The sequence below is a fragment of the Cheilinus undulatus genome, linkage group 11, assembly GCF_018320785.1.
Source record: "Cheilinus undulatus linkage group 11, ASM1832078v1, whole genome shotgun sequence".
Lineage (NCBI taxonomy): Eukaryota > Metazoa > Chordata > Actinopteri > Labriformes > Labridae > Cheilinus > Cheilinus undulatus.
In genome coordinates this window covers 6,380,609-6,395,059 of record NC_054875.1, presented here as the reverse complement: position 1 = coordinate 6,395,059, position 14,451 = coordinate 6,380,609, and the positions used below count along the sequence as shown (strand labels likewise).

At 39.6% G+C, this 14,451-nt stretch overlaps 1 protein-coding gene across 2 annotated transcripts in view; it reads left to right on the top strand.

Annotated features, from left to right (window-relative positions):
* The window catches only part of LOC121517494 (plexin-A1-like), a 503,338-nt gene that overhangs the window by 98,919 nt on the left and 389,968 nt on the right, over nucleotides 1-14,451 (top strand). For both annotated transcript variants that reach the window (XM_041799311.1, XM_041799310.1), the window contains exon 3: nucleotides 7,819-8,001. In XM_041799311.1, the coding sequence (XP_041655245.1) occupies nucleotides 7,819-8,001 (183 nt within the window). The remainder of the gene's footprint in view (nucleotides 1-7,818; nucleotides 8,002-14,451) is intronic.

Genomic DNA, 14,451 nt, shown 5'->3' with positions numbered 1-14,451 from the left:
CAAATCATTCTGTTATGCTTTTATTCATTGGCCGCCATGGTTGAGCAACCAGTGGCAACGGTGTTTACTGCATGTTTGTCAAGGGAAGTCGGCAACAACATCCCATGTGTTTTAAATGTCCTGGCCTCTCTGTGGTCTCTCTCCAGTGTTTACTATCTTCTTGGTTTGCTGCTTCCTGTTTTGTACTAGAGAGACACATTTTGGTTGATAACCCAGCTCACATTTTTGAGCTCAGAAAAAAACAAAACAAGCAAAAAAAAAAAAAAAACTGTATGTAAGAGGGCTAAACAATACATGTTCAACAGTCATGTGACCTTGATGCATGTTGTGTCATTTCACACAAACTTGCTAACATTAGCAAAGATGTGCTTTGCCTAAAGGTGGAACATAAGAGTCATTGTTCTTCGGTGTTAAGATAGTTGATCACTGCAGCATGTACACACTATTTTGGTTTTATCTTAACTAACATTCACCAGCTTTTGCAAAAGAAAATTGCTGTTAAGCAGACCTGGGTCTGTCTCCTCACTCATCACTGCTGGCTGTGTCTGACCCTCTCACCTCTTCACCCCCAGGCACATAAACATCCACGCTGGAGGACTACAGGAGCAAGCTGTGGTCAAACTTAAGGCCGGCTCAGACTACACGATTTTTTTAGTCGTTCAGCCAGAACCATGCAAGACTATGCAACTAAAATCTTGTCCTGTCTTGGCCGACAGCCTGTCCACACTACAAGAGTGGTCAGGACTGCTCAGCATATGCTGATGTATCCACTGTCTCCGCGACTGAGTGTGAGTTCACAGGTGGTCCGGGGGCGGGTCAAAGAGTGTCAATCACTCTACAACAGAAGCACTCTATGTGATTGTAGCGGTCTTTTGCTCGAAAAAAGGAAAATAAGAAACAACTATGGATTGGATTATGATTATTAAGTATGGATGTATCAAAAGGAGGACAATATGGACTGGCTTTCCTTCAGATAGACCTTTAGGTATGCATGTGATAACATAAGTAAAATAAAGTGTACACATTAGTTTTAGGGAATAGAAGGTGGTAAATCTTGCAAGTGATGATGCAAAGACAATGAGCAAATGTTCTCCTGTTGTCAGACGTCGGGATTCACGTCGTTAATGTCAGGTCAGGGTGTCAAACTAGACGACGATATACGAAAAATTCTGACATGCTAGTCTTGTTGAATCTGGGTCGTGAGGAATTGTGAGGAGTCTTGGACGTGTCATTAATTATGTCACACTACAAGACAGTTTGTCATTCCCGACTCTCAAAATCAGGCCCGACGAGGACGAGCTGCGACGCCGCAGTCAGGCTTAAATCTGGCTGAATTCATGTAGTCTGAGCCGGCCTTAAGGCATATGATTAAATTGCATTATTGTTTTTTAACGTGCTAAGGTTTCCAAATTAATCGCAAGTGTTAATGCGTTAATGCTTACAGCTGTAGTTTAAACAAAAGAAGTGTTTGATAAAGATGCCTAGAAAAACAAAGAAACTTTGCAGATTATTTCAGTAAAAAAAAAAAAAAAAAAAAAAAAAAAGACTGTCTTGGAAAGACTTTCTCCATTAAAGCTTTGTGGGACAACACAAATCCATAGAAACAAACTGGGCTGTTAGTTTGAAAAACTATCTAACACGTCAACCTGGGATGAGATATCAGACACAGCAGTGAAGCCCGGTGGGACTTTAGCACACAGTACAGACAACTTTCTGTTCCTCTCTGATTATGAACAGACTTTCAGCGGCTTGAGGCTGAACTGTTATGCTATTTATGATGTTTTTTAAAAGTAAATGCTCAGTTCACGTTTAAGCATGTTACACTCATGGGCCTGATCCTGTTGACTTCATGATGTTAAATTAAATTTAACAAGTGCATATAGATGGACACAGCATTTTCTGGCATTGTTTCTGTTTTAATTAGAAATTTTTAATACACTTTTGCAGAAAAACTATAGGAATGTCTGTTTTCCAGTATCTTGTAGGCATAATAAGTAAGATTTTACCTGTTTTTGCACAACATATAATTCAAGGCAGTTTGTATTTGGTTTATGCACCAAATAATCAAGATAATAGTGACTAGAAAAGAGAAATCCTTTGTAGCAATGAAACTGTGTCTGCCACAGTGACACTGATGAGAAACTGTTGAGCTAAAGAGGCATATTTGGCTCAGTATTTGACCTGTATTTCATTTGTCCACACAAGATTTGCATTGATTGTTGAGAATGAACTGTAGTGCATCAGACTCATGCAGATATTAGCCCGTTTTGACCTGTCTTCACATATTGAAAATGCTTTTTATGCATCTGCATGACATGCATGCTTCTCTTTTTAGCTTTTGCATGATAGACTTTTCATTCTCTTCCATATTTGTGGCTTAAAAAACCTCCAGCTTCTCCTCCGTGAGCTGCAGCAGAAGAATGATAGAGTAGACTCACTGTAGGAATTACATGACTACAAGGCACACAACAGCTAGCAGATGTCAGGTCTGTGTGAGGCCACATTTGTCTGCAGTGAAAACACGTCGACTGAACGCTCCACTGTGCCTCAATCTGAGCTGTTGACTCTACGGTAATGATGCAAGTCAGGCTAAACATAACAAACCATTAGCGTCCTCAGCATGCCGGCAGCGGCACTGGGAAGATGGCGATCTCACTTCTGTGGGTGTGTGTGAGAGAGCTTGACAGACACTGGGAATGCAGATTAGTTTACAAGAACGAGGCGCCAGGCATCAATAAATCCAGACTAAATTGTGTTATTAAGAGCTGCTTTCATAAACATTTTTCTCAGCTCTTGTTAAAGGTTTGCTTTTGGACACAGAGAGGAAAGCAGGTCTGGTTCTACGCAAGCAGAACATCCGCAGTTATAGTAAAGATGTTGACTGTTGTGCTGCATGGGTTTTCTTTTTCCCCTGTTAATACATCTTGGTGGGAAAATCTCCTCATTTGAATGTAGGCATATCTCAATCATGAGGTGACCCTTGAAGCAGATAAAAGGAGAAATAAATGAAGGAAGGAAAGATGGTTTTAAAGCCTCAAACCATCTGGGACAGACATGATTTCCCACTGGCAAGTCCTGTGAATCTTTGGAGAAAAAATAAGAAAAGGAGAAGAAAAATATGTTGCAACGGAAGAAGAGGATTAGCAGGAGGAGAAAAGAGTGGGCTGGAGTAAAAGACAGCGTGAGGGAATAAGAGGAAGAAAGGTTCTGTTCTGTCTTTATCAGAAGAAACAGGGGAAATGGTGTTACAGGAACCCAAGGCCAGGGTTCATACTGTCACTGAGCCATGACTGCGTCTCTTTCTGCTCCCTACCCTCCTGCCTATCTCCTTTCTTTGTCTTATTTCCCACTCCATCTCTCTTCATCTGAACACTTTTTTCTTCTCGATTTTGTTTTCCTACCTTTTGTCCTCTCTTTCTTCTCCTCAAATTCCTTGCGAAACAGTTACAAAATTGAAAACATGTTTATGGAAATTATAAACCCCCCAAATAATAGGATCTGTGTGTCTCTGTCTCTCACTAAATCACTTTTAGTCTTTGCTCATCTCCTGTAAACTTTGCTGTACTTTTGATGGCCTTTGAAGTTCATTAGACAGCTGATAAAGTCCACTGAAGTGGCACATCAGCTTGGCTTTTCTTTTTTAATCACACACTCTATCCCTGACAGTGATGAGATTGATTAGACTCTGTGGAGATAGCACGTCTCTTGATGAAGGAAAAATGACTGGTGGGTTCACTTTTGAAGTGTTGGAGACTAGATCATGCTTCTGTGTGTGTAGTCGGTGTGTGCTTCTCTATACTAAGTTTCCAGCACCGGTGCATCATGCAAGGGAAAAGGTGCAGGGATGAGCTCAGCTTTCAGAGGTGGACTGAGACTGAAGTAAGGGAATCAAGAAACATCACATACAGACAGGTCCAGGAAAGCTACCTGTTCATAGCCAGCTTTTTTGTGCACTTGCGGCACTCAGGAAACTTAATTTTAGAGCACTTCTGCCAGCGCTTATTGTTGCTGCATTAAAAAAACTAGAAAAGCATTCAGAGAGCGCAGACCTCCGCCATTAGCCCTATCTCCCAATAGTGAAGAATCCTTTAAAAAATTCCTGGGTCCATCCCCATGTGCCCCCCACCACGGCATTCCAGGGTGGTGTAAACATGGTGAGGCAAAGCATTGGCTTCACTACAGGTGGACTGTCATGGCGGAAGCATTGCCTGCTGGTGCCAACACATGCACTGACAGTCTCACCCATGGTCTCACCGGACGACTGGAAGTCATGGCAGAGGGTAATATTCCTCTATTCCTCCCAGCATTGTGAGTATTCTCGCTACAATTCGTTGTCTTTCTCTCTGTTACGCTCCGACTCGTCTTCTCGACTGGGTGTGTGTCTTTCAAACTCTATAAAGTCCAAAACTTTGAATAGAAACACACCCACAAATACTGCTAGGATTGAAGGTACTCATGTCCGCCATCTACTGGTGTAAAGTGGTAAAAGCACAGACCTCTGCCATTAGCCCTATCTTCCAATAGTAAAGAATCCTTTAAAACATTCCTGGATCCAGATGGTGATCCAGATCAGTCCCAAAATCTAATCAGTTCTTCCTTATGCCATTTGTGACATTTCCTGAAAATTTCATTGAAATCCATCCATGACTTTTTGAGTTATGTTGCTAACAAACAAACTAGCTAACTAACAAACCCTGCCGATCACATAACCTCCTTGGCGGAGATTAAAATGAACCACGTTTTCCTCTGTAAACTCTGGAACGTTTTAAGATAGCTCTATGTGCTTTATGTTTCCTTATTTCAAGGAAATATCACAGAACGCATGCAGGCAGTGTAAAGGAATCCTGTCCTGACACAGGCTGCAGTTACAGCCTTGAGAACTACCCTTGAAAATGGTCAGTTTCTCTTCTGCCATTGTCAGACGTCCCGCCCCTTTTTGATTTTGATTGGTAAGTGAGGGAGAAGTGGCATTGATGAGCGCAGAGCTGTTTCCAAAAGTTGAACGCTTTTCAATCGAGAGTGCTTTGAGTGCAGCGACAAAAACAGCTGATGCTGGGGGTGCTAAGCAGGGCTGAACGATTTAAGAAAATAATCTAATTGAGATTTTGTCCCCCTAATATTGCGATTGCAATTTGATATGCAATTTTCCCTTAAGTTCCTCATCTTATGTATTTTCCAACAAGCACGATCATTCTATTGTATAACTAACACAATATCAGATAACACTAGGGCTGAACAATTTTGAAAAGAAAAAAAATTATTGTGATAAATTTGAATCATATTGCAAATTGGATATGAATTATTGTATTGAAGGGAATGATAATTTTTATGTCATCCTCATATTTAATCAGAAAGATGTACAAAAATTAAGAAAGTAGGATTTTTTGTTGACTATTCTAAAAAAATGGGTCTTGAATGATTGCATGACAGGTTGAAGAAATATTACAACTTCTGCTATTTGAAAATTGCAGTAGGCCGTATTGCGATTTAGTCTAATTTTCAACTATTTTCCCAGCCCTAGAGCTAAGCACTCAGAACGATGGACTCCACTGCCAGATCTAAAAAAGCTGGGTATAGACATGGGCCTGAAATGGGCTACAAGTGCTGTTCGTAGTGCCGAGTCACCCCTGATCCACAGACATCATCATTGTCTCACATGGTCTAAGAAGAAAAAGAACTGGGCCAATGTTCAGCGGTCCAAAGTCCTGTTTTTAATGAAAATCAATTTTGGATTATATTCAGAAATCAAGGTCCTAAAGTCTGGAGGTAGATCAGAGAGGCCCTGAATCCAAGGTGCTGCTGTTGGTCACTGATCTTAATCGAGTCCAGAGTCAACGCCGTCAGCCGTCTACCAGGAGATTTTAATGACCTTTATGCTACTGATTTTCTAATCCAGCAGGACTTGGCACCTGCCCACAGTGAAGCCAAAACTACCAGAAACTGGTTTAAATGGTGAATGGACTTGAGCTTGTATAGCGCTTTTTTAGTCATCCCACTACTCAAAGCGCTTTTACACCACAGCTCACACCTACCCATGAATTGGCCATCAGTATTAGCTTATCACAGTTGTACGCTTCCATACCCATTTACATGCCACTGACGAAGCAGCGGGAGCAAATTTGGGGTCAAGTGTCTTCTCCAAGGACACATCGAACATCTCACTTCAGGAGCTTAGGGTCGAACGCACAACTGTCTAATAGCAAGATTATAGACTCTACCTACTGAGCCATGGTGTTGCCCTGATTGGACAGTTTGCTGACCATGCTGTGCTTGATTGGCATGTCAACTGTCCTGACCTGAACCACGTAAACAAATCTCTGTGGTATTGTCAAGAGGAGTATGAGAGAAGAGAAGCTACTCCTGGCGGAAATGTTTTAGCACTTCTACCAACCAGCTTCGGCTTGAGTTATATCCACCAGCAAAATCATAATCTACTATTGAGCCTCCAAACACTTTGTATGGGAGGTTACCCCGATGAAAATAGAATATATTTGTGCAATGGATTTATATAACATGTCTGGCGTGTGAGGTTAGTGTCTGAAATGAAGCTGATGACAGATGATCAAGCAGACGCCCACATCTCCGTGACGTTATCTGCTTGGTTTCCATTCATATAAGGTTTGACCAGCTCACTTCTGAAATCATCTCCTCTTCCTGTACTCTTTTTAAACATTACTGGCACCAAAGAGGAGGATTACTGCCACAAACTGCTCACTCCTATGAGCCAACTTAGAAATTTCAAAGAAAAGCCGTGGAATGAAACATGACTGTGTTTATTTATTCATATTTATTCTGTTTTTTTTTTATTATTATTACTCTTTAAATTTGCATAATATTTGCATGTATATTATTAGATATTCTTAAGGGTGCCTATTTTTCAGTGATTGTGCACCAATATGATCTTCTATCAGAGTTGTGGAGCCATAGTTGTTCGTATCACGGTGTGTCTCTGAGTATGCATGTGCGCGAGGTTTCCACAGTAACTCAGAAGCTGTCGATTATATCTGTCGCACATGTCAGACTCAGGGGAACCTCCTGCTGCGTTCATAGCCATCACATGCTTTTAATGACATGCCTATTGCACACACAGACTCAGACACGCACAAACACATACGTTCATAAATCAGGCATGACATATCAACATATCAGCTCAGCTATGTGCCTGTAGCAGACACTTTGATTATGATATGCTAATCTGACCTATAATTTACTTCCTGTCGTTTTCCTGTCATCTCCTTGGCCGTCCTGCTCTTGCCTCCTCTCGCTCTCCTCCATGTTTTTTCCACCTCTGTTTGATTTACTCACTGTACCGGCTCGTCTCTTATTAGGAACTACACTGCCGAAGCTGTACACAAAGAAATCAATATTAAAAACATTAGCAAACAACTGTTCATCCATTCAGACCCTGCTGAGATGCTTAATTGCATGGTTTGACATCATGTTCTATGAAATAATCAAAATCTGTAATGGAGGGAAATCATCAATCACAGAGGCTTTCACTGCGTACCAGTTACATTGTGTTTTTGGTGCTTCATTAAAGATTGATCAGTCTTCCCTCGTCTACCAGTTTTAAAATAGTAAAACAAAAGGAGTTAGGGAAACTGCGCTTAATATTTCCAGTGACACCCATTAATTTCACACCATTTCTCTCAAAATCTGCCGCCTTGGCCTTGCTCCAGCTCTATAAAACGTGTGCTAAGTGCCGGGGAGATCAAGAGCCTCCCCCTTCTTTAAGAATTGATGTAAGTTTAACGAGAAAAGGGATTTAAACGGTGGTAATGGTTGATTTAATGCCTCTCTCTCCTCCTTCATCCCCAGCCGCTGCAGATTGACGATAACTTCTGTGGCCAGGACTTCAATCAGCCCCTAGGGGGCACCACCGCCATCGAGGGAATCCCGCTTTATGTTGACAAGGATGACGGCATGACCTCTGTGGCGGCTTACGACTACAGGGGAAACACTGTGGTGTTCACTGGAACCCGCAACGGACGCATGAAGAAGGTAGGCATCAGCGCTTCTCTGTGTTTGCTGCTCCATTTTCTGCTTGTTTGGAACTTGGATTATGGGATGAAAAAATCCATGGATGAGTTTATGTAATTGCTCTTTCATCTCTCTTGGATCGGACAAGACTGAACAGCTAAGGCTGGTTACACACAAGACTATTTCAAATCTTATTCAAGTCTAAAAACACAGTAGACCACACATATGAATAAAGGTTAAAACCTGTTTGTTTGATTGTAATTAGGGATGCCCAGTTTCTTTTTAAATGGTATCTTAAAGTGGCTTAAAAGGTTTGTTACTGGTAGATGTGATTTTTGGCAGATATTTACAAACTATATATTGGGTCTAGATATGGGCCTATATCAGCTGTAAATTATATCCTATATTAACTCTTAATATTGTCCTTAATCGGGTGTAAATGTGGACCTTGATCAATTGTAAATTTGACCTACACCAACTGTAATTTTGGCCTAAATTGGTTTCAAATATCCCCCTATTGCAGCTGTAAATATTGACCTATTAAACTGTAAATTTGGCCTTTATTAGCTTCAAATATTCACCTTTATCAGCTGTAAATATTGACCTATACCAACTGTAAATTTGGCCTATATTGGCTTCAAATATCCCCCTATTTTAGCTGTAAATATTGACCTATACCAAGTGTAAATTTGGCCTTTATTAGCTTCAAATATCCACCTTTTTCAGCCATAAATATTTGTCAATATCAGCAGTAAAAATTGACTGATATCAGCTGTAAATATTGACCTATACCAAGTGTAAATTTGGCCTTTATTAGCTTCAAATATCCACCTATTTCAGCCATAAATATTGGCTGACTTCAGCAGTTAAAATTGACTGATATCAGCTGTACATGTTGACCTAAACCAGTTATAAATTTAGCCTATATTGCCTTTCAATATCCACCTATTTCAGCCTTAAATACTGGCCGACATCAGCAGTAAATATAGGCTAGTATAGGCTGTAAATATTGACCTATACCAAGTGTCAGTTTTGGCCTATATTGGCTTCAAATATCCACCTATTTTAGTTGTTAATATTGGATGATATCAACAGTAAAAATTGACTGATATCAGCTGTAAATATTGTCAGATATTGGTTTTGAATATTTGGCATATCGTCTGTATCAGCAAATATCAGCTATAAACACTGGCCCCCTTTTTTACTGTTAATATTGGCCTTTATAAATTGTAAATATCAGCTAATATGAGCTGTAAATATCAGTTGATGTAGACTGCAGATTTTGGCCAATATCAACAGGCTGATATTGGCCTCATATCTTCGTATTTCAGCTGTATATTTTGGTTGATATCAGCTTAAAATATTGAACTATAAAGCTGTAAATATCTGCCTGTATCAGCTGTGATAATCAGCCTATATCAGCTTTAGACATTAGCCTTCATTGGCTGGTAATATTGGCCTATATCAGCTATGAATATCGACCATATTAGCTGGAACATTTGGCCATTATCAGCTGTAAATGTTGGCTGATACTGCCTTTATACCTGCTAATGTCAGTTGCATATATTGGCAGATACCAGCTTTAATATTGTGCAACATAAGCTGTAAATATCTACCAATAACTGCTCTAATTTTTGTCCTTTCATCAATCGGAATCCACGTATATATGCTTAAGACACTAGCCTATTTTGGGCTAGCCTATTAATTTGGGCATATTAAAGCTGTAAATATCAGCTCATATCAGCTGTATATCTGCCAATATCAGCTGAAAATTTTGGGCCATGTCAGCTGTTAATATTGGACTATATATGGAGATCTTATATATCTGCCTAAATCTGTAATTATCAGCCTATCATTAGTCACTATTTCAGCTTTAAATGATGTCCTATATTGGCTGGCAATTTTGTCCTGTAAATTTTTGCTTTTATGAACTGTAATTATGGGCCTTTATCAGCTGAAAAAATGTGCATGTATTGGCATAAGATACTGGCCTATATCAGCTGTAGATATCAGTCAATACCTGCTGAAAATATTGGCCTACAATGGCTTTTATTTAGGCCTATAGCAGCTGTGAATTTTGACCTGTTTCGGTGGTGAATATCAGCCTGTATAAGCTCTTAACATCTACCTATATAATCTGCAAATATCACCCTAGATCAGCTGTAAATAATGTGCGAATAATTTTGTAGGTTTTAGCCAGAACTAGCAGACCTGTGCCAGCTGACGTCACCTTGTTTGTTCATACCCTGCATCCAGTTGGTGATGCTTCCTGGTCTGCTTGTTCTTATTGGCTTTTCTGTTATCCCATCAGAGGCTGCCTGATTTGGAATCCCGAATATCATCCATTGTTTGATTTTTTCAATCAGACCCTGACATCATCAGTTGTGTATCCAGCCTTCGGTGAAGGAAAATGCTGTTTTTGCAGAGAGTTTTGCCCTGACAGTGACAGCGGTGTTTTGCTTTTGCTGGCTTTTGTCATTGGAAGTGTAGCTAAAAGTGTGGATTCAATTGCTCCTGCTAGATCACAACAATGTCACTGTGTGTGTATATGTGTGTGTATATGTGTGTTGTTGTGTGAGTGTGCGAGAGAGAGAGTGTATGTTAAATGCTTTACAGAAAACCATTTTCACTTTGCAGCAATTTTGTGTCATTTTATGATGTATTTTCGATGGTTATTGCTTTTGGCGTCGCTGACAAATGGTTTTGTCATCAGAAATCTCGTTGCAGACATCAGCTGTGAGTGTGTGGATAAATGTGTGTGTTGTCCTTAAATTGCTTTGTCATTGAATGCTGGAAACATCAGCTATAGGAGAGAAAAGTAAAGCTGGAGAAGTGAGTTTTTCTCCCACAGAGCCTCCTGGTTTGTGTCCTATTGGAGCTCCTGCTGTGCGACAGACTGGAGCTGTGTGGTTTTTATCTGGCTCGCGTTGTTTGGTGGTCGTCACGGCGTTGTGGAAGTGTGTCCGAGGGCTCTGAGGTGGATGGAGATGATTTCTTCTGCGTCTCCAGAGTCCCTTTGATAAGAAAGCGTCTCATGTTTTTGTGTCTTTGTGTATAGTTGTGTGCTATCACAGAGACGCAGTAATTCCTATTATGTTCAGCATCCATGCAGCATGCATTCACTTTGAGTGTGTCTCTACAGTTGGTGTGTGCGCTCCTCAGGTATCTGACCACACGGTGTGTGTGCCAATCAGCTGCTCCTTCATCTGAGATCTAACTGAGCCGCTTCTGTGGTTTCCTCTTTGTTCCCCAGCAGGACATCTCCATGAGTCTGTCTGTGTCACCATTGCTGTAGAGACTAAAATAATGACGGAGTATAAAAATAACCGTATAAATACATATTTAACAGAAGTCAAGAGATAAGATGGGCCATGATGATTATAATGAGATTAAAGACCACAAATTAGGTATTAAAATCTTTGAATCGTACTGATCACTTACTATTGTGGCCTTTTCAGTACACTGCATTTAAGCTACCCTCACAGGACAGCTGGATACTACTAACCAGTGTCCTCTGCTTTTAAAATGATGGAAAATATGCAGACTGCTGAGATTTTGAAGATCTATTTTTGCTTTAAAATGATGCACTGAGCACACAGGTCAGAAGTAATCTGCACCTTTTGGTTTCAACTATTTTACTTTTATACTGCTTCCTTAAGCTATTGTCTTTACTTCCATATCCATAACTAATTATATTTTCCCATATTTTAGTTAAAATCATTACTATGAATTTACTAGAGCTGACATTTCTTCAAAATAAAAGCAGGGGTTTGTCTGAGCAGGAATCAAAGCACTCTTAGCCTAAGAAAGCAAATTATTATTTATTAAAAGTAAAAAAAAACAACAGCAAAAAAACAAAAAAAAAAACAACAACAAAAAAACAAAAATAAAAGCATTTTTGTATTAGATTTTGGCCGTCAGCAAGTATAAATATCGGCTTAAATCAGCCGTTAATATTGGCCTGTGAAAGATGTTAGTATCAGCCTGTATCAGCTGTAAATATTACCCCATAACAACTGTACATATTGGCCTATATTGGCTTTAACTATCAGCCTCTGTCAGCTGTAAATATTGCCTTTTTTTCAGATGTAAATATTGGATGAAATCAGCTGTAAATATTGGCTTTTTCCAGATGTAAATATTGCACTAAATCAGCCCGAAATTTTGGCCTATATCAGCTGTCAATACAGGTTCTTTTCAGCAGTAAATATAAGCCAATAACATCTGTAAATATCAGCCTATATCAGCTGTTAATATTAGCCCATATCAGCCGTAAGTGTTGGCCTATATTAGGCGTAAATGTTTGCCTTTATCAGATGTGAATGTTGGCCTATATCAGCTGTAAATTTTACCCTTTATCAGCCGTTAATATTGGCCCATATCAGCTGTTAATATAAGCCTAAATATTGTCCTATATCAGCTTTAAATTATCGCATTTATCAGCAATAAATACTGACTTATATATTATGAAAATAATTGCCTTTATGCTCTAGATATCAGGTTATACCCACTGTTGGCTTTAAACATAATGAGCATTTACTTTTTTATTGTTGCCTTACCTGTTTCACTAACTTTCGAATCCCTAACAAGTTATTTTTTCCATGGTTTTCCAAAGTTAATTAATCACTTTCAATCTACTTGAGGTGCCTCGCTTTCCTTGGAAATGAAAGCAAGAAAAACATAAAACCATAACTTAGCATTTTAAGAAAATCCATTAGCCCATCCTTTATATATGCTGCTTATTCCATTCAGGGTTTAGGGGGCTGGACTGGTTGAGTGATGTATCGAGACAAACTAGCAATCACATGGGCAATGTAGAGTCACCAACTGATCTAATAAGCATGTATTTGGACTGTAGGAGGAAGCCAAGAGCCCTTGCATGCTCGCTTTGGACTGAACATGAAAGCACATTAAAAAAGCCCTCTCTGACAGGAACTAGAATCTTCAGAGAACAGAGAGAAAGAAACTAAAGTGAAGTCCAGATGCATCAACCAGGGATGTCTGTGAGTCATTTTGTACATGCACTCTTGCATATCACATAGCGTACAACAGTGTTAAACAGTATTGTTGACCGAATTAGCACTCTCAAGCTGTCTCCTTTTTTAAATCATGGTTTCAGACCACACTGGTGCAGCAGTGCAGTACTTTTCTTTTTTTTTAAATGTTTCTTTTTAGGTTTTGGTTTATATTTGAAGGGAGGGGCGCAACCAAACCACTAGGCCATCAGAGGACCACTGCGGTACTAGGTAAAGTAATTAATGTAAAAGTCAATGTCCTACATTCATCCCTTTGGCTTCATTTGACAGCCCAATAAAGGCACTGATAAGAATTGCTTCATATGGTCAATGTGGACTCAAATGTTTGCTTTTTAATGTGAAATAATTGACATTTAAACATGCAATTAAAATGCAACTATGGGCTGGTGGTCAGGCCATCTCTCTTTCTGACTGTTCAATGTCTTCTTCTGCAGTAAGGGTGTAAAATGGCCCCAAAATAAACTGAAAAAACAATCAGTTGCAATTAACTTTTGAAACTCAGCACTTATTTGCAACCTTGCTGTTTGATACTCAAAAAAGAAGTTGCATTGCCATGTTACTGTTTGCTACATGTTATTCTAAAAAGTTCTAGAGAAAGTTCCCCTGATTTTTTAGTCATTATCGCTCCATACTTCGAGTCATCCATCATTTCGTAGGTGTTTTTTTTGTCTTTTATTTCCAATGGTGATGTCGTTGTCTGGAGGTTGAGTCATAATGTCTGTCACATCCTATCAAAGCCAACCTAAAGTGTATTTGAAATATGCAGCAGCCCCTTTTTTTTGACACAACTTTGACAGTTTGAGCATTAGGACTGTGTGTTTCTGCAGTCTCTGGAATATCTAATGCAGTAATGCTGCTGTCAAATGCTTCTATGCTTTGTGATACTGTGCATGTAAGTGTGCTGACAACGCTCCCGGGACTGAAATAAAACTGTTACCCGAGGATAAAAAATAATTGCAAAAATATAAATGTTGTACAAAATAAATAGAAAATAAGTTCATGTGTATTTCACAGTTGGCAGCATTTCACTTTGAAAAGTTTAGCAGAATTTTCCCAGGAGTTTTTACTCAGTTTTTCAAGGCATGATGCTTTCAAATCATCCATCATTTTGTAGGTGCGTATGTCGTTTGTTTCACATGGCGATGTCATTGTTTGGGAGTCATCGTACTTCCTGTCATATCCTGTTACAGCCAAAACTCAAATGTACTTAAAATATTCCACTCCTACATTTTCAGACATATGTTTGACAGTTTTAGCATTAGGTCTGCATGTTCCTGCAGTGTCTGGAGTATCTGTTGCAGTAATGCTGCTGTCAACCCCCTCTGTACAGGCTATGATAACGTGCACAGACACAAACTTGCACACATGCCTCCTTACACCGCTTCCTGTCTCTGGTGTTTTGCTACGTCGACTGAAACCTGGCCCACTAGTCCTT